The sequence below is a fragment of the Rutilus rutilus genome (genome assembly GCF_951802725.1).
Source record: "Rutilus rutilus genome assembly, chromosome: 23".
Classification (NCBI taxonomy): Eukaryota; Metazoa; Chordata; class Actinopteri; order Cypriniformes; family Leuciscidae; genus Rutilus; species Rutilus rutilus.
This window is the reverse complement of record NC_140233.1, coordinates 15,518,244-15,544,876: the sequence shown is the minus strand read 5'-3', so window position 1 is coordinate 15,544,876 and position 26,633 is coordinate 15,518,244. Positions and strand designations below refer to the sequence as shown.

At 38.2% G+C, this 26,633-nt stretch overlaps 2 protein-coding genes across 4 annotated transcripts; one reads left to right on the top strand and one right to left on the bottom strand.

Moving 5' to 3' along the window:
• Positions 1-5,529: 5,529 nt before the first annotated feature.
• On the top strand, positions 5,530-18,012 carry ticrr (TopBP1-interacting, checkpoint, and replication regulator). Of its 3 annotated transcripts, none has more exons than XM_084397373.1 (22): positions 5,530-6,358; positions 6,436-6,688; positions 6,783-7,009; positions 8,150-8,378; positions 8,471-8,615; positions 10,186-10,322; positions 10,473-10,664; positions 10,796-10,941; positions 11,329-11,432; positions 11,557-11,647; positions 11,800-11,882; positions 11,975-12,202; positions 12,286-12,373; positions 13,445-13,532; positions 13,627-13,764; positions 13,856-13,946; positions 14,045-14,103; positions 14,189-14,323; positions 14,489-14,634; positions 14,736-16,773; positions 16,861-16,974; positions 17,431-18,012. In XM_084397373.1, exons 1-22 carry the CDS (start codon positions 5,672-5,674, stop codon positions 17,523-17,525), a joined length of 5,514 nt encoding a protein of 1,837 aa, XP_084253499.1. In that variant the 5' UTR covers positions 5,530-5,671; the 3' UTR covers positions 17,526-18,012. The 3 variants fall into 3 exon arrangements, with proteins under 3 accessions (XP_084253499.1, XP_084253500.1, XP_084253498.1); XM_084397374.1 differs by having other exon boundaries at positions 6,780-7,009; positions 11,332-11,432; XM_084397372.1 differs by having other exon boundaries at positions 6,780-7,009.
• A 1,439-nt stretch (positions 18,013-19,451) lies between these two features.
• pdia3 (protein disulfide isomerase family A, member 3) lies at positions 19,452-25,478 on the bottom strand. The gene is made up of 13 exons (XM_084396899.1): positions 25,126-25,478; positions 23,891-23,969; positions 22,997-23,114; positions 22,803-22,910; positions 22,570-22,699; positions 22,353-22,469; positions 22,095-22,220; positions 20,775-20,957; positions 20,586-20,694; positions 20,343-20,471; positions 20,174-20,253; positions 20,032-20,089; positions 19,452-19,949 (listed from the first exon to the last, which is right to left on the bottom strand). Exons 1-13 carry the CDS (start codon positions 25,260-25,262, stop codon positions 19,839-19,841), a joined length of 1,485 nt encoding a protein of 494 aa, XP_084253025.1. The 5' UTR covers positions 25,263-25,478; the 3' UTR covers positions 19,452-19,838.
• Between the last annotated feature and the right edge of the window lie 1,155 nt (positions 25,479-26,633).

Genomic DNA, 26,633 nt, shown 5'->3' with positions numbered 1-26,633 from the left:
TGCTATAGTCTTTTCCTCCCTTTTGTGACATATATTCGTGTAACGGCTTCTCGGACAAGAAAAAATGTAGGGCGGGACTTGATTTTGTCCATCTGGAATTGATTGGATGGTTGTGGTTTGCTATTGGTCGATCTCATGTGAGTGACAGGTTGATCCCGCCCTCGAGCCGGTAAACACATCATAGAAGAGAAGAGAAGGGAAGGAGGAGGGAGGGGAAGTTATTTTGATTAAAGATTACGTGGGAACATAATGTGCACGGATAAATAATTTATAATAAATGCTACAATATTGCATAAAAAACAAGAACTGTCCATTTGATTTCATGGTGACTTTAATGTTTCTGTGTCGATAAATCATCCTAAGAATGGCTCACATAGTTGTCACTTCATATTAAACTAGACATGGGAACACATTTAAACATAAACAAATCACCTTTTAACTGTTCTTTCTTCGGAGGAAATATCCTTGTTCATCTCCCCTTTCTGCAGCGAAGCGCCTCAGTAACCTACTTTGCATAGTGTGGTTGCCATGGTGATAGTGAGGTCTGTGAAATATGATGTTTTGGAACTGTTGTGAAAACAAACTTTATGTTCATTTCCACCAGACCGTCTTGTCTCCTCCTATCATTCTCTCTCGCTCTCTTTCTTAATCAGTCTATGTAGGGCTTGCTTCTTTCATCAAGCTAAATACACCCCTTTATAGATTCTTAGGCTTTATTTTCGGACCCTTTTCAGAACTAACGTATTTTTTTAACTTCATGAACTTTAAAATATAAATATGACACTGCAAATCTATCTGAATACAGGAGCCCTGCCGAGTACGTAAAGTGCACTGAACACAAACAGCCTTTAATTAAAAACATCATGTTCCCAGCAGGCATTTGGACTGGCCCCACTGTTCTTGGTTATATAACAGATTGTTCTTATCGCTTATTCCTTGCCGAATGAAGATCTGATGAAAATATTGCTGAGAAGGGAGTGCGTCAAGGAAACCACCAGTGTTAAAAGACTCCTTCCAAGCCTATTAAATTAACACAATTGAATTGTATTTTGCATTGCATCCTTTGTATCTTCAAATTACAAAATATATGTCATCCTATTATATATAGACTGTTTATTTCACTGTTGACCTGGAAAGAATAATTAAAGTGAGTGGGCCTGAAACGTGACTGAATCATTAGAGGAAAACAATGACTCATGTTTACAGGCCGGTGTTTATTAACTCATTCCGCGTTATTGATAGAATTTCCATCATTTGTGAGATAACGCTTTCCCGCCATTGACGGAATTTTCCGTCATTTATGGATAATGCTTTCCCGCCATTGACGGAATTTCCCGTCATTTATGAAATAATGCTTCCCCGCCATTGACTGAATATTCCGTAATTCATGAAATAACGCTTCCCCGCCATTGACAGACTTTTCCGTCATTAATGAGACAACGCTTCAACGCCATTGACAGACATTTCCGTGATTAATGAGATAATGCTTCCCCGCCATTGACAGACTTTTCCGTCATTAATGAGACAACGCTTCCCCACCTTTGACTGAACATTCCGTAATTTATGAAATAACGCTTCCCCACCATGACGAAATTTTCCGTCATTAATGAGACAACGCTTCCCCACCTTTGACTGAATATTCCGTAATTCATGAAATAATGCTTCCCCGCCATTGACTGAACATTCCATAATTTATGAAATAACGCTTCCCCACCATGACGACATTTTCCGTCATTAATGAGACAAGGCTTCCCTGCCATTGACAGACATTTCCGGTATTAATGGGACATGGCTTCCCCGCCATTGACAGACTTTTCCGTCATTAATGAGACAAGGCTTCCCTGCCATTGACAGACATTTCCGGTATTAATGGGACATGGCTTCCCCTCCATTGACAGACTTTTCCGTCATTAATGATACAACGCTTCCCCACCTTTGACTGAACATTCCGTAATTTATGAAATAACGCTTCCCCACCATGACGAAATTTTCCGTCATTAATGAGACAACGCTTCCCCACCTTTGACTGAATATTCCGTAATTCATGAAATAATGCTTCCCCGCCATTGACTGAACATTCCATAATTTATGAAATAACGCTTCCCCACCATGACGTCATTTTCCGTCATTAATGAGACAAGGCTTCCCTGCCATTGACAGACATTTCCGGCATTAATGGGACATGGCTTCCCTGCCATTGACAGACTTTTCCGTCATTAACGAGACAAGGCTTCCCCTCCATTGACAGACTTTTCCGTCATTAATGAGACAACGCTTCCCCACCTTTGACAAAATGTTCCATCATTAATGAGACAACGCTTCCCCACCTTTGACAAAATGTTCCATCATTAATGAGACAACACTTCCCTGCCATTGATGGAATTTTCCGGCTTTCCGTGTTTTCACTGTAATACGGTAGGGGGTGCTATTAAGCATCTTCTGAAAGAGTACTGAACCTCCTGATCAAAACATAGGCAAAAAAGGAGCAGAAACCAGCGATAAAAGTATTGCTTATGCACGTTGTAGTCTTTGGGGGAAAAACCCAGTGATTTTCTCAGATTTTTGTTAAAGTTTTTACTTTCTTTATGAAACTTTCACATTCAAGTGTTGATAAAAAAGAATGCATGAAGCTAGAATAAAACCTTAAAGGCACACTCTATGCAGTTTCCGTTTTTCTCAAACAGTGACCCCTAGAGTCACTGTGGAGTACTTGTATTTAACGTTACTGTCGTAAATACCGCTCACGCAGAGCCGTCTCTGCACTCTTCCGACCGCGCTTTCTTAGTTTTCTTCGTCGACGCTGCCATGATTCACGTCTGAAACGCGTGCTAGTGTCTTCCATAGAGGCTGCTTCATTTGTTGTTGATGTACGTGACGTTGTGCCGTAAAAGAAAGTCGTGATTCTCGCGAGATTTGTCAGAGCGCCACCTCTCAAACCTGCATTGCTGGTTTTGCCAGCAGATGCTCTGATCTTTCTTGTGATATTTTGCATATACAGATATTCACAACTTATTATTCTGGTGGCCTTGACATTTTTGTGAAAATGATCAAAAACGCTGGCAGGACCTGGCAACTTAAAACAACTTAATAAATGCTGAAGGGGATTTCCATTTAGGGAAATCCATTAAGAGAAATGGATTGCTTTTGACAAGTTGGGCTGATGGGCAAAAAAGATTAAATGCTCAGAAAATGAGGTATTTTTTCCCTTTTTTGGAAACTCTTAGATCCATCTTCACCACATGGCACTTGACAGAAGATCAAAAGTCAGATTTGTGGAAAATGGTATAATGCATTTCATTGCTTATTCACCTGACTTTCGCTTCTCATTCTCCTGTTGCCTGTTCAAGGCTGTCTGGGTTCTGTCTGCAAAAGCATTTGTTTGCTGAATCCCTGACCTACATTCTCATTCACCATGAAGCAGAACCCTTTGGGCTTTGGGTCAGAACCAAAAGCACATAACTGGGAGCACCATGTTGCCCTTGTTCTCCCAATGTCTGTCTGTTTCTCTCTTTGGCCTGACAGGGATACTGAATGAGCAGAGGGTAACCTATTTACACACTCTCATTTCCTCAAACCATCAATGAGGCGGTTGGCAATTGATGCCACGCAAAGAATTATTAATATATGTGTCAGGGGAAATAAATGGATCAATACTGTGTGCGTGATTTATGGTGCTCCACTTCATCTTTACCATATAAACAGCTGTCTAATTCTGCTCTGGATAGATGCACGGAGGTTTTCGATGCGGTCAAGTTTCTGACATTTGTTGAAATGTTGAAAATGTTGATCAGAAATCATCTTGTTTCTGTGATTATGACTGGGAACGTATCTGGGCCGTCTTTTAAATGCTCTGCTGACATTTTCATTTTGTGTTATGACGCAGAGATAACCTATGGAGATTTTTGTATTTGCCAAAGTAAACACGTCTATTCTCCAATGGCTTGCTATGTAAAATCTTTTCTAATTTTATCCTGCCCTTTACCCTGTAAGTTATATTCTGCAAAGGCAGGGGGGGGGGGGGAATTCAGTGCACAATGAAAATCATCAAATCTAGAATCCCTGACCTGATTCATCTAAATTCTAATGAACATTTAAGCTAGTTATTGAAGTTTATACTAAGCTGTATTAAAGATAAAAAGGTTTTTGTGTGCTGTCACTTTTGGTTTTGTGGATGGAGAAACATTAAAAGCACAACATTACTTTGTTATATGTATTTTAAACAGTGTCTGGGCCAAAGAGACATTAGTCTGCACAATTTGTTCTCTTTTATGTTTTTATCCTCAACAGACCCAATGACTAATGCTGTCCAGGCAACAAACTAAGTGGCCAAATGTCTTGATCATCCAAAGATAAAAACATAAGAACTTCAACTCAATCCATAAATGGTTTCTGCAACCTGAGTATACAATCATTTGATTGGCTGAGGGGAGAGACAAAACTAATTTCTGAGAAATATATTGTAGGAGACCCCTTTGAATACTCTTCATATCAAAAATCTGCCGTCAACTCACCATATTTATCTAAAAGTAACATGGCCACACGCCATGAGTAGGCCACTGACCTCGAGTTCAATATCTTTTACTAATATTAATATATTTTACTCTTTTGTTTTTACTCATCTTACTCTTACTCTTTTTACTCTTATTTTCATGTGACATACAAACTGTAAAAGTGGAAATAAAAGAGTCCTAATGTGCACCAATTTCAAAGTACTTTACTACTATAATTTTATACATACAATAATTGCCAAATATACAAAACTATAAAAAAAAAATATATATAATACAATATATTATATTGGTGGTAATTGGTAATCAGTGGTAATTATTATTATTTCCCCTACAGCTATTTTTTTTTTTAAATAATAAACAATATACAAAAAATAAATACATTAATAAGCACATACAAACCACAATATTAGTTACTCACATTATATTACTTTATAACACTAAACTAATTTTTCTGTGGTATTCCTGCAAGTTTTTTCTTTGGCACTGTTCAGAATGATGCTCATATTGTTGAATGTTACAATAAAACAAAACTCAAATTGTAATCACTTTTCAACTTTGACTTCTGTCCAGTAGATGCCAGTAACACGTGAAAACGCACTGCATACTACGCACTAGAAGAAGCTCTTTTTATTGACTTGAGAGTGAACCAATCACGGAGCGAGAAACGATTGACGTATTTGTATGTTTTACGGATGGAGCTCTCTGGACCTATCACACAAAGAAGAATCAATGACGTTATTAAAGTTCGTTTTGCTCCAGCCAATGACAGTCAACGAATTCTGGAGCGCGAAGAGTTTAAGAAAAACGATGGCCAACGGAAACCAACAAGTTTAACAAAACAATACTTTCAAAATGCTGTTTTTATATATTTTCCGTTATTTTTAACCGTTTATTTTAGATAGACGTAGTTCATTACAAACAGTTTTGGGTTGTTTTTGCTCAACAGCGACATGAATCATGACTTGTGTTGAGAAAAATAACGTAACGTTACGTGTGTGTTCGTTCGCATCAGCTGCTCGTGAGATGTTGCTCGTTTAACGTTCAAATGAGTTTATTGACATTTTAAAAGACTGGTTTCACCTCTGTTTTCTCTATCTAATCGAGTTCTAAACGTGTAGCATTTGCGTCAATATTGTGCATGACTGCCTTTTAGTGCAGTAATGGCCTCTCAGAATGTTGTTTTTGCCATCGATGTGGATTATCGACAAGAGGGGATCAACAGCACGACTAGTGCCTATCAAAACCACCTTAAACACTGGATACTGAGAGTCCTGCTCAGTTTGGGACACAAATATGGGCTGGAAAAAGTGCGATGGGGGTATAAATTCTTCCATTCAAGGAATGTGAAAAGTGCAACACTTATAAGCAGAGGATCTGATTTCAAGGAACTCCAGGAGAAGGTGTTCAGTGATTTCGAAGAGGAGCTGCTTGTCAAATTCAGCCTAGAAGGAAAGTCACCCAGAAGTCGGGAAAGGTCACATAAACTGAAACCCAGCCCGGCTAGTTGTGTCCAAAATGCCTTGAAAGAGATCCTCCTAGACTTCCAGTGGGATAGACCTGATCTCACATCTCCCACCAAGGTGACACTGAGACCAAGAAGGTCCAGTCGAAATGGCAGAAATATCCCTCTGCAGGACTATGACACGTTAAGCCTTGACAGAAATGTCCTTTTTGTCATATCTGAATGTCCACGGTCCAAAGCAGAGTTGGATGACTACCTGTCCATCCGTAGCGTTGACACTAGACATCATAGAGACATACATGAGCAGGTGCTGCCCAAAAGTCTCATAGATATGCTTATGCAGCGCAAAGTTGTGCTTCATTGGGCTGATTCGGGTATATTGAAGGTAAGTGGTGCTCTTATAGAGTTTAGAAAAATGTGTTTATTTCAGTGTTTTTGACTACAGTATGTTTTTTTAACCAGGCTCATCATTTGGTGGAGGACTACACTGGCACAGACACATTGGCAGAGCTTCTCCTTCAGGTTGGTGGACGGGTGGTGCCCATGCTGTCTCCTGGTTTGCCACCGATGGACAAGCATCCCGGTGTAAGCCATTCACTGGCTTTGGGACTAGATGCCTTTCCTGTAGATTTCATCAATGGCTACCTTCAGTTTTCTGAAAGAATGCACCAACAAGTGTTTCCTCCTTTGAGTGGATCGCTTTCCTGGATTGCGGGTAAATATGATGTCACTGGTGCATTTTTATTTACTTAATAATTTTATTTTTAGTTGTAATTAATTAATAACTACTTTGAATCTTTTTTTAGCAGATGGAAACAGGCGTTCCTTTACCATGACGCTGGAGCCGGTATCATGCAGGCAGAGGTTTCTGCGTGTTCCTGTGGATGTGATTCTCAGAGGTGTCCTGCAGGACTTCGACACCATCTCCCTCTCACGTCCAGCCTCAGAGAGCTGGATACTTCAGTGCCCAGATGCTGAACTGGGACAGGAGGCGTTTCAGCACTTAAAGGAGCTGTCCACTGGAGGATCTGCCATGGTAAAATTACCTAATCTTTTGTGCTGTTTTATTATAGAGTGCAACAGTCTGATTCCAGAAGTAAAAACTCCATTCATTTATTAATTTTTTTCATAAGGAAATTGATTTTGAACGATAATTTATAAACCTTTAAAGAGATACGACGTTGTTAATCCATGGTATTTGCTTCTGCTGAAGCCGTCAGCCTGCATTATTTTGTACAATAATCATGTTTAACAGTGGAATTCCTGGTGAATATTACCCATGATGCTGTACAGAAAATTCAGAGAGTAGAAACAAGCAAGATGCTCCAAAACAGCTCTTTAGCTCTGCCCAGTCCCATGAAGCATTGCGAATGACGTAATCGAGTCGATCTCTCCTAAGCTCTCAAAATACTGAAATGTTTGTGTATAGCCTATATATGCATTTTTGGCTATAAACGTAAAATATATTGTTTTTATACATATAATCACCATTTATAGATAGTTTTATGTATCTCCATCGTTTTTATTTATTTATGCTGCTTGCAATGCTTCATGGCATTGTAGTTCTTTCCCTCCCTAAAGCCTAAAGTACACAGTCTTGTACCTTTTGTATGATTTTCAAAAACCTTTTTGCTTCAAATCAGTGTTTGTAGTGTTGTGATTCACCTCGTAGCTGATTGGCTTGGTTCATGGCTTATAACTCTTTAACAAAGACTATTTCAAAATGTATGAAAAAAATACTTACGGAAGCAGCGCAGCTTAAAAAGGGGACGGTTTCCAGCTATGAAATATGATTGGAGTCACATGTAGTGCTGTATAATATTTGGTAAAATATACATTCCTGTACAACTACAGTTAGACTAATAAACATTTTTGCTTATGGGATAACTGGTTTATTTTAAAAGTGTAATCTTAGCTAAGTATATTAATAAATCAGTTCGGTATAATATACATGCTATTTTAGGATTATTATTTTAGGATGCATGTTATTTTAAGCACTCGATGTAATAGGGGACCCTTAATGTCATGCCTGTTGTGGCCTTTTGCTTTATATTCGAATCTGTTCGTGTTTAAGTTGTGCAAAGAAATGCAAGAGCAGTTTATGGTCCATGACAGGTGATGTTAGCATAAAATGTACAAATCTTGAGAATAATATCTTTTTACTGTATTTACACAGCTAGCAGAAGTGAGTGAAGGAGGTTTGGTGTGTTCAGCGGTGCTGTCGGTGCTCTCCTCCTGCATGGCTCAGCTCACTGTGCTTCAGCCTCTGGTTTCTCAGGAAGACCGGCTCCTGCCCACAGACCTCGTTTCCTTGGACACTACAGACATTTCCAGTGACTTACCTGATGTTGTCAGCAGTGTTCTCAATGTCATGTATGACATCATGGAGGATGAGGATTGCTCAGGTGTTTGTTTTGTCTGAAGTAATTGGGTTTTTTTGTGCAGTGTGTATAAGGTTTTGATCCTATTTTTAAAATAATGTTCTTTCGGTTTGCAGATCAAGTGAAGATGCCGTTAGTTCCTGACTGGGCTGATCAAGAGCTCAAGCAAGGGTCTTGTTCAAGGAGAAATGGGGTGGTAGAGGGTTGGTTTCCTCTGTCTGACCAATCAGGAATAAGCTGCAACTTAATGGAATCAATGAGGTTTGGAATCTTTCACTCTTTTAAAACATTTTATTTTATATATAATATTATTTAGTAAGATCTCTTAAAGGAGAACTCCGGTCAATTTTAACATTGAGCTCATTTTTTTGTACATTTGGAGTGCTGTCAGTACAGAGAACAACGACAAAAATCGGTGTTGCCTACACCGAGTTATCCTCGTTTTAAAATTTGCACCCTGTTGACTTCAATGGGGCAAGTTTTAAACCTGCTTTTAGGCTCTTAACATCCTTGATGTGTCATTACAAGTGCACAGGTCATGTGAGTGATTCCTTCGGAGTGAACGCGGGTGAATCTGACTGTAGTAGATGTGAAAGATATTAATAAAAATGATGTTTATTCAGCCAGCGCACATACCTGTATTTACATCCTGTTTTCGGTCGAAGTCCACAGTAGTCGATTGTCGAGTTCACGCGCATAGGTTTAGTACCTATGATCACGCGCGTGAACTCGACAATCGACTACTTTCAATCGTAGTATCTTTCACATCGACAATCGAATATCTTTCACATCTACTGCAGTCAGATTCACTCGCGTTCACTCCGAAGGAATCACTCACATGACCTGTGCACTTGTAATGACACATCAAGGATGTTAAGAGCCTAAAAGCAGGTTTAAAACTTGCCCCATTGAAGTAAACAGGGTGCAAATTTTTAAACGAGGATAACACGGTGTAGGCAACACCGATTTGTGTCGTTGTTCTCTGTACTGACAGCACTTCAAATGTACAAAAAAATTTGCTCAATGTTAAAGGAGAACTTGGTAACTTTTTTAACTTAATAAAACTGTCTAGAAATCATTTGGATGGTTAAACAACCTGTTCTAGTGATATTGGTGACTTTCCCTGCTCCCCCCAGCGTTCCCAGGCGGAAAACCAACCTTGCAACTTTGGGACTACCGTCCCGGCAAGATAGAAATTGGAAGTCTCGTGAGAAGCGAGAACAAGAACGAGAACGAGCGCGAAACACGAATTGCTTTACGGCAATTCAACATAAACACACGCACATGTATAATGATTACCCACCTCGGTAGACATAGCTCCACACGATACAGTTGGCTTGCTCCGATCAAAACAAACGCACATGAGCAGCGGTAGAGAGGGGGAGGAGGCCGCCGCAAGTGAGTTTCTTACGACAGTGTTGTTATATATAAGCACCCCCACAGCTATAGGGGGAGCTCGTGGGGAAAACATGCGACAACAAAAGGGAAAATCAGCGAAGAAGTGACTAGAGTTCGCTAGAGTTGCCGAGTTCAGCTTTAAAATTGACCGGAGTTCTCCTTTAAGGTCTTTTTGAAAAAATGTAAAACATCTTGTGTCATTTTAATCTGTTGTACTTTTCTATTTTATTTTATTGTATTTTGTTTGGTTTATTTTATTGTATTTATACATCTCCTATGTAACACAGCTCTTGCCATGAAAAAAAGCCTCAACTGCTGATATGGCTATGATACACACTACACACTAAAAATTCATCACATGCCCCATTTAAAATTGTTTTCTGTCATGGTCTATTTTTATTCTAGTACTTAAAGATCTGTTTTACATGTACAGGCTCCTGCATGCAGCTCCTGAGGTAGAGGAGCAGGGAGAGGAGTACTCAGATACTCAGCAGGAGATCACCGGCAGTCTCTCAGAGCTCTATCAGAGCAACACAGCTGGATCCAGTGGCAACCTGAGGTCCAAAAAAAGTATGTACCAATTGTGCATGATGAGGGGATTGATACATTGAGTATTTTCTAAATATTTGCAGTGTTTTTTGTTACAGATAACATGAACAAATAACTGACAGATTCACTGTTTTTATTATTGTTATCTATGGCTTAATCTGCTCTTTTCAGGAGGTACACAATGCACACCAGTAAGACAGAAGATGAAGACCATGAGTCGCTCACTACAGATGCTCAATTTTGCTCGCTTGAATGTGAAAGCTCAAAAGACTCAGGCTGATAGCAGCTCTGCTAGATCTGCCATAGGGGCTGAAAAAGGGGGCAAGAGATGCTCTGGGGATCGGACCAAGCCTAGCCTCATGTGTGAGTGGATAATAAAAAGCGGGTTTTAAAGCCAGGGTGATAAATGGATATAATAAATATATAAATGGATGTAATCATCCGAACTTGGGTAAATAAAGTGTTAATGTTGATATTCATGGTCTCTCATACAGATTTCAGCAGTGAGGAAGAGCTGCTCTCCCACCTGGTACTCACTTATCAGAAAGCTGTGGAGAACAGATCTGTGTCTGTTCCCTCTCAGGTCCAGGATTTGCTTTCATTTGTAAATGCGTTCATCAAAACTAACACTGACGTGGAGGTGAGTCAGAGGTACACTTGCGTCAGAATCACACAGCTGTGTTGTCTGGCTGCAGACAACTTCAAAACATGGTCTCCATATACTGTGTGCATGTGTATAATGAACTCTGTTGTGCCCTTCTTACTATAGTTAGTTCATTTTGCATTTACTTAAAGTCTGAAATGTTAAACTACCTGTGCTGAAAATGTTTTCAAAATAAATGTTAATATATAAATGCTTCTAAGAGTTGTATGTTGTTGGTTTATTGGTTATGCTAGTTTGGTGAAGACCAAAGTCATGCAATCATTCAGGAAATGTGTAACTGAAATGTTGTTGTTTGTTTTGCAAAGACAGTAATGAACTTTGAATAAAAATGATCATTTAACTGTACATTTAAACATTTCCCAGCAGGTATCATTCTTGGATTTGGTCCAGAATCATCTATTGAAATCCTGTCAGTCTATTCGTCAGCTTTATGGAAATTCTTCAGATGAAGAATGTAAAATCAGGGAGTAAGTATTCAGACAAAAACCAAATCAATGTCCAGATGACAGAACAGTTATCTTGAAACATACCTTCATGTTGATAATGTCAAGGTAATAGATTTATGACTTCAAAACATTATTCTTTATACAGATGCCAGCTGCAAGCAGTTCTTAGACTTGAGTTGTGCAGACAACCAGAACAACAAGATGACGAGGAGGTTGTTGAACAAAGAGTGGAGGATGTAAGGAGACGACAAACCTTTAAAAACCTCAAATGTCATAACCTATAGTTTAACTATGCATCAAAGTCATTATGGACTTACGTGCAGAAATCTTATGTGGTTTGTAGTGAAATATCTTGATTGATTTTCTTTTCCTTTCATGTTAAATTAAGGTGGCTGATATGTTCCGGATTATCTCCCGGAGTAAAGATGCTGTCTACTTATCCAAGTTTATGCAGGATGAAGTTCTGCCCGTGTAAGTTATCGTATCAGCGATTCAGGAATTTTAATGAAAATGCTAACTGAATGCAATTCATGAGATGTGATCTCTGATATGGTATCTCCCAGGTACCTGAACAGCATCCCTAAGGTCCTGGCAGACGTGTACCACAGTTTAGGAACTCAGTTGCCCGAGGCGCTCATTGCCGTCCTGCCTTCTGATTTCTTCAGTGATGAGTCTTTGGCTAAAGACAGTGTGTCTGTGAGTTCCTCACCTTTCTCTGCCACACAGAGCAACGTATCCAGTATTGGAGATTATCTGGAGGAACTCCGCAATCGCTCTGCTAAGAAGAGGAGGTGATTGTCATAGAAAATGTGTAATTATTTCAAGTGCTTTGTATTTAAGTGGACATATAACCTGTTTTCTCTTGTTTTTGCAGACAGAACATGATCACACGCCACAAATGCATGACTGAGGCTCCTCAAGCACTTCGACAGATAGAAATGCCAAGGAAGTCCACGCGCCTGGTGAGTTTTCTTTTCCCCATTGCTTTTATGGTATTATTAATCGATGGTCAATTATTTATTGTTTAAGTTTTATTTTAAGATGAATACAATCTGTTTTGTCATTGAATTAATATATTATAGCACAGAATATAAAAATGTATACCAAAATATAAATACATTAAGAACTAACCAGGAAGATAATTTATAAATGAATGTCTTTAAGCCATGCAATGGATTAGGTAGGTTAGCCGTTTATTTCAAAACAATTATTTAAAAAAATTTATTGAAAATTAGTTTTATTTGAAAAACTTAAAACAATACACCAGGTTTTACATTCACTGGCTCAAAATGGATATGGAATAATGTGTAAAATGCAATACATGATACAAGCATGCATAGTATCTTAGAATATTCTTTGTGTTTTACAGGGAGGTTTTCTGTGACTGCAAATAAAATAAAGCAAATAAAACCTTTACATTAATTATTGAGGCAGTATGAATAAAAGATAATATAATGTCTGACATGCAAACGAACAAGTAGACGACAAGGAGGTTGTTAACAAATACACACAGCTACAGTACAGAGACACGGTAACATAGACACGTATAGAATCTTGTAGTCAGTGACTTTATCAATAAAATATATGTAGGCTATGTATTGAGGTGTGGTTACTGCAGTATGAGTGGAATAATTGATTCCAGTCCGCTGAATCCACCTCGCGTCATGGCAGCATCACCACCTCGGGTGTTAATTTTTTCCTAGAGAATCCACGTTGTCATCAATTCTTTATATATTTGCTGTGATCATTTTATCAAATGATCTTAAATCACATAGATTAATTTCACAATCCTATACTATCCTATTATTTAGAGTAAAAAGCTTTTCATTCAGGTGAGGAAGCTGGTGTTTTGAGTGGCAATTGCACACCCTGTCATGCCGATGCAGTAGACGCATCTTGCAGTATTAAAGTTAACAAATACTCTATTAATTGACCATTAATTTTAAATGGTGATCGATCATGGGAATTTGTGTAAATTGACATCCCTAGTTGGAAGAAGCAAAATACTAAAGTACCTATTTGGGGAATTTCAGGCAAAGCCAAAACTCTGTGTCCCGGTAGAAAAACCTGCAGTGGAAGAACCACCACCACCACCACCACCACCAAAGCAAGCAGTCCAAGGTAATTGGCTCATTCCATTTTAGTCTTCATGCTGTCCTGTGGTCGAGCTACTTAAAAAGTGGTTGTGATCTGTTGTAACTTTTTTTGTTCACAGAGGTAACAAAGGTAAGGAGAAATCTCTTCAACCAAGTGACCGTATCGCCCTCAAAATCGTCCAAAATGCCAAGAAGCCAGTCCGTGTCAGCAGTAGAAGGACTCAAGAAACGCAAGCGGTCAAATATGGAAGATAATGGTAATGTTTTTGTTTTTTTGATAGTGAGAGATTGTTTCATAAATCACCACTGTAGTGTGTGAACTTGAATCTTAAAACCTTTGAATTTCAGAACGGCACACTCTTCTGACAAAGAAAGTATCTGAGACACCAGCGCATAAGCAGGTGTCCAATCGATTACTTCACCGGCAAAGGACTGGCAGGTGAGTCCTTAGACTTACAATTATTTTTTAATTGTCACTATGAAGCATCCAGTTTAGAATTTAAATCTTCTGTGTTTCTATTTCCCTCTTTGTCACAGGAGATCTGGAGAATCTGATGTGTGCATTATTGAGGAGTCTCCTGTCAAACCTGCTGCTGGTTGGTGCCTTAAGTTTTTGCCACAATGTCAAACAGAGTGACCACTGACTAATAGAAGGCGCTCTAATAAATAATTTGTTCTTAGATTTGAGGAGGAGCCCAAGAATTAAAAGCCTTACCAGGAGACATTCCAGCGTGTTCTATTCAAGCTCACAGCCACGTTCACGAAACCTGGACCGTGCCATATCCTCTTCTCAACTCTGCTCCTCTGAGGGCAAAGGTGAGCAGGAAATAGTGAAAGTGTTTTAGTGACACTAAAAATAGACCACACGTCATTAAGCTACTGGACATAAAATGCTTCCTCTGAGATTGCCACAGTATACACCTTAACACCATGTTCAAAAACTACACATTGCCTCAAAGTAGCCTTGTCTCTATTTTGCAGGTGGATTCGATGTTAGTTCTGTTAGGTCACCAGTTCGGCTTCTTTTTGGTGCTACCCAGTCCCCTGGTCGCCTACGGCACACTACAGCATCCTCTTCAGAAGATCATGGCAGCAAAGAGTTGTCACTTAGCTCTGCAGTTTTTGAGGTAATATGCCTTTTGTTTTGCAGTTGATTATAATAACATGGAATACCAAAGGAGCAAGTCCTGTCATCTCCTTTGCATTAATAAGATCCATTTTTTTTCAGAGTCATAACAAAACTCCACAGAAGTTAAGAGCTGATCCACTAGGATCTGCAGCTGGGTGTAGAACCCCTCGGTCCCCAAGAACTCCAAGCCAGACAGTTGGGGAGAATGGGATGATTCTGCGAGGGACCCCCTTTTGCTCACCTGTTGCAAAGAATTTGGGGATAGAGACACCTAAGAAAAGTCCACTAAAGGGGATACTCAAAACTCCAATGAAAAGCCTCTTGAATTGTGTTTCTCCAAATGGCGCTTGGCTGAGGAGCCCAAGCGGTAGAACGCCAAAAAAGAATGTGACATGGTCTCCATCTCCACGTAAACACCTGTCAGAAAACCCAAATAATGTGCCGGAGTCTCCGATGTTTACAAAAAGATACTCACCAAGGCTGATTACACCTGGCAAGAATAGCAGTCCAGAGGAAAGAACAGTTTTCAAAACACCTGACAAGGTGCCCCAAAGGAAATCTAAGGCATCTCCTGGAATGATGCCTAGGACACTTGAAATTCCTGGAAATCTTGATCTTGAAACATCTCAGTCCATCACAAGATTAGGAAAGATGAGAAGAACACTGAGCTTACCTTGCAACATTACTGAAGAGTCTGATCAGTTCGCCTCTGTTGACTCACAACAGTCTGATTCCGAACCATTCCCTTTTTGCGTTTCACCATTAAAACCAAATTTAAAAACGCCCATAAAAAGCCCTAGCCCAGCACACAGGATATGCACTCGCTCCGGTAGGACACCTATTAAAGTGTCCTTGTCGCCTTCTAACAAGTCTCGGCCCATTGCAGGTACTAGCCCTTCACTCTTTAAAGGTCTGTCTTTGGCAGTAGCAAAATCAAGTGCGTCACCAGTCCTTGGTCCTTCAAGATCAGATAGCAGCCAACAAAGAAGTTCATCCATCAATAATGTAGGAAAATATCCACAGGAGAATAAAATAATTGCGCAAATTGAAACCAACCATGGAAAAACGGAAGAGGCATCATCTTCTGACTCCCTGCAGTTTGACTGCTCTGAATTCAGCGTTACAACAGATGATGAAAGCATTGATATATCGGAGGCCTCAGTGGTGAAGACCCAGCTCATAGGGGGAATTAAGATGAACATCGCTTTCTCAAGGAAACCCTCTAGATCCTCAGAGGTTTTTGAATTTGAAGGCAAACAAGCCACCCCGTCCGCAACAACAGCGAGTCGAAGCTATGGCTTCCGTCAAACTCCAGACCGGCGCCAACGAGAAGCGGAAGCACGTCTTGGATATCCCTCGGGAACACCAAAGATTTCCACCCCAAGAACAAGGCGAACTCCTGCATGTGAAAAGAAGTCCACTCCACAACCACTTACTTATGAAGTGGAGATGGAAATGCAGGCGTCAGGTCTGCCTAAACTCAAGTTAAGACGGACTGATTCTTTCAATGCAGGTGATGCACCTAGTAATGCAACAAAAGGCATGGCCTCACATTTTGTGCACCGTAACATGTCAAATGTGAAGGCGCCACAAGTTGACGGCCCTCTTGCGCAGTGTTCTAGACATCCTGGCTGCTTATCGCCATCACTCTGCAGTCGAGGAACCCCTGCCAAAGGTACACCTGGGAAGGGTGTACAGACATACATATGTCAGTCGATCACTCCCACACGGTATCCGGCAAGTAGCCAATCCCCTTTGGCATCCCCACTGACTCCATCTCCTCAAAGCAGAGGATGGTCAACCCCAGAGAACCTCAATAGTTGGCCTCGCAAGAAAAGGGCTCGAATCGAGACTTACGGGAGCAAAGAGCAGGTCATCAAAGGGGTTCCTCTCCTGGAAAAGCCTGGGGTATTGGAGGACCCAGAACTTGAAGGGGTTTTCCATATTCAGGGGGTGGAAGAACTCAAGGAGTCGCTGAGCACCCCAGTCAGTCAAAGGAAACTGGGTTTGAGATCAAGCCAGGTGAGGGACCATCAGTGCTCACCAGAAGGCATGGACTGGACCGAGACTGTGGTTCAAGAGTGTGATGCTGGAGACCCTACGAAGTCTGAACAGTTTGCATGGAAGAGCATAAAAGGTACAGTAAAACTTGGGTGCAATTTATAGCATGTTCCTTGTGTTTCCGTAACTTGTCTGTAAACATTGTCGTTTGAATGTCTTGCAGTGGACACCCCTAAAGTAAAGAAACCTGTGTCTGCCAGCGGAATCTTCGCTCTCACTCAGTCACCTCTGTTATATAAGAAATCAGCTGTAATCAATGAATCATCACAATTTAATGGTAAGACAATGAAGGTATATTTAGAGCTATGACCCTGAGTCAGAGTAGACGCCTTACTTAATCTGACGAATGAGAATGAAGATGTGATCACAGCATTTGTTTTGTCAACTGGAACTTTGTTTCAGCTCAATTTGTATTTGTTGAATTAGACATGCTCTTTTACCCTCTTTCTTGTTGGAGCTCTGACCAAGAGCATATTGCATATGCATCAACACATTGAGCTTTAGTGTTCGTTCAAGTGACAAAAGTTCAAATCTGGATCAAGATTTTTCTTAATCTCAATCCTCTCTCACCATTGCTTCGTGTGGTGATTTTTATTATCTTCTGAATAAAAGTAGCAAAATAGCCAAAAAGAAATAAGTCCTGTCACAATTGAGGAACATATTAGATCTGGTTTTACTTATTTTAAGCATTTATGTTAATAATAGCATAATAATTTATACTTTCTCCCAACAGCATCAAAGGCTGAGCTGGATTTCTCTCCCCTTTGCAAGCCGAAAAGGCGAAGGACACTTAGTAAGACTTACAGCCGAAAGAAACTTCTAGACTAAGTCTGTCATACTTTTCGTTGCCTTATCTCGCACTAGTTTCTTTTAGAAAATCAAACACTTTTCTTAAACAAGTTTTATTGTCTATCTGTTTTAGCTGACCTTTTGTCTCATTTATAATAATGCATTACCCAATATTGTATATTTTGTACTCTTTGTGTATTATACAGATGTTACATATGGCATCAGATAGGTACAGTATAACTCACAGAAGTTTGAACTGATCTGATCTGAACATTTATTGTGAAAATAAGGTGGAAACATTTATTTGACCTGTTTTTAGTGTAATTAAATTAAGCTGTAATTTGCTTTTGTTTGTTGAATTTGTTAGTGCTTTATTTATTTGTGCTCATTGTACTGTGTATTTTTTATGTAGCATGGTTTTTTTTAACAGTTTGGCAGCTCGTTTGCAACATCTTGTCATAATGTGAAATAAATGTAAATGTTAAACAGATTATTTTAATAAAGATACTGTTGTTCTTAAACCTAGTGAAATATCTGGACATTTAATAAACAGTTTTAATGATGTAGTGAAGGCCAAGGATGGCTACTCAAACTTGGAATTTGCCGTCTGCATTTAACCCATTCATGTTAGTGCATACACATTAGGAGCAGTGAGTAGTGAACATACACACACCCTATATATAATATACTACTATTAATATATAATATATAAAACCTTGCAGTTGGTCCTTGGGTAAGTTAAAAACTACTGATTAACTACTGCAAAATTATTAATTAGTTGATGCCTAAACCAAATGTGTCTGTTTTCATGCCTGATCAGGAGTTTCATAGGCCTGTATACGCACCAATAAGGCTGGAATACTCAACACAATTGTTTTCATCCTGCTATTTTGGCCAGCCACGTAGTGTATGATGGGCACAGACTATGATTTTTATATATATATATATATATATATATATACATACTATATGCTTCCATCCAATTGGAGGATATCGGACATATTCGATATTGTGCCGATTTTAGAACACATTGTTTTCATTTGCCTCGCTTGTCCTAGCAGTGTTTCTGCCGTGAGCTTGTGTTCGGAACGTCTAGAAAGTAACTTATTGTACTCTTTGCAGAAAAGGTTCTATATAGAACCATAGGGTTCTTGACTCAATATTAAATAACCCTTTATGCCAAAAAGGTTGTATGCAAAGAGAAATATCTTGAAATATAGGCTATTGATTTTTTTTGAGTGATAAAGTATGTTTACGAGCGGTTTAATAAAATGCAATTAAAACGATCCCAAAGTGGAACCCCACTAAAACGTTCTAACTATGAAGCGTCTGACAGAAAAACTCTTTAACATTCTATATAGAATCTTTCCTTCTAAGAGTTTAGTGTATGATGTCGATTTTCTCTGTAACCTAAAAATAGTCGGCAAACACTTCTAATTTTAAAATGTTTATAATATTTCTCGTGTGCCAGTGTCATTGACTGAGTCTACTGCGCCATCTAGTGTTGCTAATGTTTGTTGAATCCTGTTTTCCGTTTAACAATGAAAACCTGCTTCTCAACAAATACACCTCGACATTTTTTGACAGTTAAACACATCAGATAAAATCTGACTTTCAGATAAGTCAAACAGATAAAGGCAGCCAAAATGTAAACTTTTAAGTGAATTACAAGCGAGAGTGTCATTTGAAACAAAATCATGCTGAAGATTCTTTAGATGCTTTTCTATAGCTTTTACAATTTTTCAAATTCAGGAACAAGATCAGCTGTCACAAATGCTCTCAAAAGAGAGTTAGACAAGGATTAAAAGAAACTTTTGCTCAAAACAAAATGTTTGGTAAATAGTGCTACAACAATCATGATTCTCTTGTAAATATGTCTGCAAGTTCAATGTGACTGCCACATACAAATCAATCAAATAAATTACATATATTTTTTTTTTAACGTTTAAAAAGAAACCAGCGCGATTATAGGTTTAGTGGGCCTTTTATTTCACGATCCTTCCAAACATACAAAAAAAAAAAGGTACAAAAAAGAAAGAAAAAAAATTCACCAAATCCCCCTCCCCTTTTCCATGAGAAAGTAATATGTAGAATTGGTCTCAAAGTGCATCTCTCCAAGGTACAGTGTATGGAAAACAATCTCAAATTGACAGATCTGTACCTCTTCCACTTATCTAAAAATCACACACAGTCTGGCCGTCCCGTCACAAGCTTCCACAGTGTTCCCAGAGCAGCAGGCCCAAGAGAGGGCCGACAATGTGACGTGGGTCAGAGCACTCGCTTCTCTAAAGATTGGAATTTAATTTATGTCTCCTTTAAGAAATCCCTCCTTGGTTGTTGGGCTGTGATTGTTTATAACTCGGACTTCTTCTTCTTCTTTGGCTTCTCTTCTTCTTGAACCACCACGGTGTTTGTAGCCTCCCTCTTCAGGTAGGAAATGAAGTCGCTGACTTCACGACCTCCCTGAAAGTCAAACGAGATCGATTCTATTAATTTCTTGATGGAAGTATGCAAGTTTGTATTAACCAAAGTCAAATTAACAAACCTCATATTTCTTTGGATTCAGCTTCTGACCAGCTGGGGAGAAATAGATGGTGGGGAATCTGAAAGTGAAGATAGTGGGGAATTCATTAGCATTAGCATTAGCATGCATTTTAGCGGAAAAGAAAGATTGATAGATGACATACCCTCTAACTTCATATGGAGAGGGGACATCATTAGCGGTGGCATCCATCTTTGCAATGACAATGTTTGGACTGTCGGAAAGCTGTGGAAAAATGTCATATTTATGAAACAGTGCTGTTCAGGTCAATATTTCAAAATGACCAATATAATACTCAAGGTCTAAAACCTCACCTTCTCTCCAAGTTCTTTGTATTTAGGCTCCAGGCTCTTGCAGTGTCCACACCAGGGGGCGTAAAACTCGATGAGAACGTCTTTGCTGTCATCATTTACAATCGAGTCAAAGTTCTCAGCCACAAGAACCTGGAATAATACGGATGAAGTTGCAGGTTATGTAAACTAGTTAAATTAAATTAAAAAATATGAGTAAAGCAATATTATTATTAATCAATGCTAAAACACAATCCTCTGACGCACCTTCACAGGGCCGTCGTTGTTCTCAGGAACAGGTTCAGATTTGAGGTAACGCTTCAGTTTTCCATCAAAATAATCTTGCAGGAACTTCTCCAAGGCCTTTCCATCGCGACTGCAGACACAAAAGAAATTGATTTCTTTTTTCCTACTTAAAACAAAATTCTTTGTGCAAAAAAAACAAAAAGCACGTACGAGAACTCGTCGTTCATGACGTATTTGTCTCCCTTGGCAGTGCGGATGCCGACGAGAGGCAGCTCTCCACTGCTGCCGTCCAGACCCAGCTCAGACACGTCATGGCTGAAGCTGTTCTTACTGGCCACAGCGAAGCTGAGCGTCTTGCCCTGGTCCAGGAAGCTCTTGGCCACCTTCATTACCCTGCAGAGAGACGACGAGTATCAGAGCATGACCAGCACTTTTCCAGGCACAGGACAGAAAAATATATAGAGTAATCGTGATTAATCGCATGTAACATAAAAGTTTGTTTATATATATATATATATATATATATATATATATATATATATATATATATATATATATATATATATATATATATATATATATATATATATATATATATATATATATATATATATATATATATATATATATATATATATATATATGTGTATGTGTGTTATAATATTTAACTATTTATTTTTTATATATATATATATATATATATATATATATATATATATATATATATATATATATGTGTGTGTGTGTGTGTTATAATATTTAACTATTTATTTATTTTATATATATATATATATATATATATATGTGTGTGTGTGTGTGTGTGTGTTATAATATTTAACTATTTATTTATTTTATATATATATATATATATATATATGTGTGTGTGTGTGTGTGTGTGTGTTATAATATTTAACTATTTATTTTATATATATATATATATATATATATATATATATATATATATATATATATATATATATATATATATATATATATATATATATATGTGTGTATGTGTTATAATATTTAACTATTTATTTTATATATGCGCGTTTAATTTGTTTTAACTAATTTTGAAAATGTAGTAATTTTTTGCATGTTTTTTGACATTTGTATTAGTTTGTTATTTAAATGTCAAAATTTTTATACATTTTTTATTTCAGCTTTAGTTATTTCAGAAAATCAAATAAAAAAAAAATTTTTTTTAAAGGCAACTAGCTGAAAAAATAAGTTTGTATATTTTACTTTATTTACATTAACGTTAATTTTATTTCAAGTAACAACATTTTTTACCCACACACTCATATACAAATACACATTTTTTTTTTTTTTTTACCAATTAAAATTGATTGGGTAAAAAAAAAAAAAAACACTTTACTACTTAAACATATTTCCAGATTTTGTCCATTGTAATGGAGGAAAAAAAAGAAAAAGAAAAAAAGCTTGAAATAAAACGGCACTTCTATATAAAAAAAACAAACATTTCAATGGCCCTGAGAAAGCATTATCAAAACTGAGTTCAAGTTCTACCTGTTCCTCCAGTAGTTGGACCCCTTGGGGTTCTTCTCATAGTCCACATCATAGTAGGCCACCAACAAGTCTTTGCCTTTCAGCTGGTCTTTGTTGTCATCAGTCATGTGGGGACAGATGCCAAAACTGGCACATGATGAGAAAAGAACTGATATCAAATATTTGACCATCAAAAACATCAGAAAAGAATGCAGATTTGAGCAACTCTGTGCCCTATTTTACTCATTTCCATACTGTGATAATCAAGCTGAAACATACATGTTGTCCTGAATGAACTTCTTGATCTTTGCACTTGTGAATTTCTCCTCAGTGAACTTCACACTGCCATCTTCAAATTTGTTGCTGAGATGAGGAGGCCGGAACAAAATGACACCCCTGCAATATGCATATTTTTAAATTAAAAGTGGGAAACGAGATGAATTTCTCTGCAAAACTGAAACCAAAAGAACTAGGAACAGAAAGAAATGCCACATACTCTCCATCATCGTCATGTTCCTTCAATAAGTCCTCGACGTTAGTGTGGGCGAAACGGTAGGACTCTCTCAAAGCACTGGCTGCCTTCAGAAACTCTTCCTGAGCAGTACTTCCTCCATCAGCGAAGAAGCCTGGAGACACGGAGAACCATTAGACGAAAGAGTATTGATGCAATCCAGTATAATCAGGGCTAATATGAGGCACTAAACGTTACTATATAACAGCACCACTTACCCACAACACTGGCATCACGGTCCCCGATGAACTTCTCAAACTCAGCCTGACTCTTGAGCTCCACCGAGGATGGGCCTGCTTGCTTCTTAAGGTGGCTAACAATGCCATCTGTTGGAGAAATGAAGTAACAAAAGATATTAATAATCTGATAAAGAAACTACTTACAGCATCACTTAAAAGATATGAAAATATACCTGCTGTCCTGGGACCATCGTAGCCACCAGAATCCTCTCCGTCTCTGAAAATCTTCAGTGTTGGGTACCCGCTCACACCATATTTGCTGCACACGTTGGAATTGGCTGTACAGTCCACCTAGATCATATCGGAGATGAACATTAATAACAATCCTCCATCAGTCCAAAGACAACCATTGTGAAATTAATGTTTTCGGACACTTAAACGCATGTTATTTGCAATTAAATAAAAATGTATTACAGTTTAGATTTATGTTAAATTAACTTTAGTGTTATTTTTTCAACTGACTTAGGATTTAAGTACATCTTTATATGCAACTTCAAAATGTCTATTATCTTTGAAATATGATTAAAGTGTACTGCTGAATGTACTAAAATATACTATGATATACATATCATCGTTAATGTCATGTATTTAAATATATTTGTAATAAAAAAATTTATGATTAAATCACAATTTAGAACATTAAAAACATTAACTTTAAATGTAATAATCGAACAACACACTACATTTAAAATTATAATCAAATACTACATGTGCTTTAGTATGTTAGTCAACACATCAAAAAAGGTGTACTTCTTTAAAGCATGACAAAAGATTAACAAAACTAATTTAAAACGTACTTAAAATAAAACTTTTAATTAAGTGAACTTAAACTATGTACACTTAAGAGGGCTTTTATTTCACTAGTATTACATTATCTGCATGTGCAGTTTTTAAAAATATACTTAAGATTTGAAGTACACTACAAGTGCACATTTCTTTTAAACAAGGGAAGGCCAAATCATTTCAAATAGGTCTTCAATGGAATATGGCAATCTGAAAAATATGAAAGTCTATAATGAGATTTTATAAACGTGTTACAGAAAATGTGCAGGGTTGAATAACAATACCTTAGCCAGTGAGACGATGCCTTTTAGTCGGGTGGCGGCTACCTCATACTCAGGGGCAAGACGTTTGCAATGGCCACACCTAAAAGTGAACATGACACATGAGGTTTATTATTTTGTAAAATTAGGCTACAAGACATGATAAGAGGAAAGATATTCAATAGATGTGAATGGTGACTGAGGCTTTTCACAATTTCAAAGACAAACCACAAAAAATAACAAATATGAGGCTGAGTAATTTTAGTTGAACGGTCCTGAGTTTTTCTTGACTGCCTATGAAAGGTAACTCACTGATAAGTTAGGTTAACCTGGGACCTAGGTTAGTTAGTAACGCTGAACTACGTAATCGAGCGTCATCCAATCACACACGGCCAGCGAAACTTCATTGACCAATCAAAACGTTACAACGGAGGGAGGCCGAGCCTCCAAACATCCTTGTTTCCCGCCCACATGTAAGATTTCTATCTAATAAACTGCCTAAAGCTGCAAACTACCACAAACATTAAATCTGACATACTTTGAAATTGAATTATGTAAATCTGCAAATGTGTCTAAAACCCTACCATTTCACACGGAGAACAAACAACCACTAATTCAGAATGTACGCTTCTTATGCAGAATACAAGTTCTTAAAGGGACAGCTGACCTAAAAATGAGAAGTCATCATCAGTTACTCAATCTCATGTGGTCCCACAGCTGAATGACTTTCTTTCGCCCCATGGGATTCAAAATTAGATTTTGTGCAGAACGCGAGGGACTAACAGAAAAGCAACCCACTATATAGTATTAGCAAAGAGGAGGAAAAGATACAAACAGGAAGTGATTGATACAACGAGTTTCATCCACAACTGTGGAGCCGCACGGATTCATTCTGATCTCAGTGAGCGTTTAAAAGTCATTATCACTCTACATACATTCCCAGATTTATTAAAGACCTCTCAAGACCTTGCAGACTAAAGTGACTAGACAAACAGCGGTTACGGTTACTTTCGCTTTAGCACGCATAGCCTTGCAGTATTATTAAAAGTCACGTGTGTGCATGCAGTTCCCAAATGTTGGTCCTACTGGGTAGGTTTGGTATCTAGAAAAAAGCTTAATAAATATATTAATTGTCAATTATAAGCCAATAAGATGGTGAATTGCCGTATATTAGTTACCTAGAGTAAGCTCTAGTGCACTAAATGTCTAAATCGCATGGCGAAACCATAACTAAAAAGCCAGAATCGTCTTCCACTCACCAGGGTGCGAAGAATTCCACCAGAATGAGGTCGTGGTGTCCGATTTTGCTGTCAAAATCGTCATCTGTGAACTCGAGCACATCACTGGCGCGTGCGGCCGCTGCAAAAGCAGCGACAAATAGCACGGCTAGCATCATTTCAAACCCTTTTCAGTGCAAAAGTGGAGGGAATGGCTAATATCCTGGCAGCCCTCAATTATTTGCTTCTTTTCAAGGTGATGCTGTATAGGGAAGGAATGCCCAAAAGAAAGGCCCGTTGGATCTGGTACCCTTGCACTCAATGAAAGAGAAAGCGCAGACGGATGTGCAAACCCGGAGCTCTTCGAAGTAACCAAAGTGTGGCATCTCACGATTGGGTTTTCAGCCGCGTCATGCTGATGCAATCAGCCAATCAAAGCTCGGGAAACACACACTTCCGGGTGGGGGAATCATCCTGTGCATGCTACAAGGAATATAGTTGCCTTTTTTTGTTGTTAAAATGTAGGCCTACTGTGTCAAAATTGTGTTCAGCTATGTCCAAAATACAGCAAACTGTGCAGTGCTGGGTAGATACTGATAATATGTGATCTGGATTAATTAAACTTGTAATTAGATTACATTACATTTTAAAATACTTGTAATGAGACTAAAGCTATTTTTTTATTGAGATATTTATTTATATCACAAAATGGCAGTAAATTATTCATAATTCTTTGATTATCCCTTTCTAAAAAAATTACTTATACTGTATATGTTCGGAAAGTCTTCCAGTTTTGTGGAATTGCACACACAAGAATGGCCACTATAGGCAGCTATAGGCTATTTACATGAAAAATTGAGAGGCCACACAGCATAATATACAAGCATATTTTTAGTAAGCGGTTTAATTTAATTGTTTTTGTTTTAATTTAACATTTTTAAGATTTACGAACCCCAGTTTGAGGAAGCCTGACATGTTTAATGCACTTCACGTTTTCTTTCTCTTTGTATTTTTTTAATGAAGGAGGTGGATTTACAATCCCTCTACTTATATGAGGGAAATATAGTTATATTTAGTAGAAAGAGAACTTTATTCTTATTCATTTTTTCTGTTCTTCTCATGATAGCTGTATGTGATGTAAAGACAACTGCGTCTAAGGTCCTGAAGGTCAATAACGCACTAGATGTATCCACTAACGCATACTTAATTGTAGACATTTGCATCCGTGCTCTGTGTGGATGTAGATTTCATGTTCTGTTCCAGTCAATTCCTGACAAACTCAGCCTCGAAGGGAAAAGATATTGCCTATGTTTTATCTAATTGTAGGCTACTTGCAGGGGTTGTTGATTATTTTTAGAGGCATGTGACCATGCCAAAATAATAGACTCCAGGAGAATTCAACAGCAACCCAGATGAGAATAGTCCTTTCAGATGTTAGGGTTCGAAATGAGGGGGGTCTAGGGGGGTCCCGGACCCTCCATAAGTCATTAGGGACCCCCCATAAGAATTTATTTTGGGATTTTGGGGGGTCCCCGACAAATATATTTTAA

Excerpts from the sequence above, each read along its gene's own strand:
- pdia3 (XM_084396899.1), bottom strand. The coding sequence starts at position 25,262 with ATGATGCTAGCCGTGCTATTTGTCGCTGCTTTTGCAGCGGCCGCACGC. Across the intron at positions 20,958-22,094 it reads TCCAACTACTGGAGGAACAG|GGTAATGAAGGTGGCCAAGA; the intron begins GTAGAACTTGAA and ends GTCTCTCTGCAG. Across the intron at positions 20,090-20,173 it reads TCTCCATATGAAGTTAGAGG|ATTCCCCACCATCTATTTCT; the intron begins GTATGTCATCTA and ends CTTCACTTTCAG.
- ticrr (XM_084397372.1), top strand. The coding sequence starts at position 5,672 with ATGGCCTCTCAGAATGTTGTTTTTGCCATCGATGTGGATTATCGACAA. Across the intron at positions 6,359-6,435 it reads CTGATTCGGGTATATTGAAG|GCTCATCATTTGGTGGAGGA; the intron begins GTAAGTGGTGCT and ends TTTTTTAACCAG. Across the intron at positions 11,433-11,556 it reads GAAGAATGTAAAATCAGGGA|ATGCCAGCTGCAAGCAGTTC; the intron begins GTAAGTATTCAG and ends TTCTTTATACAG.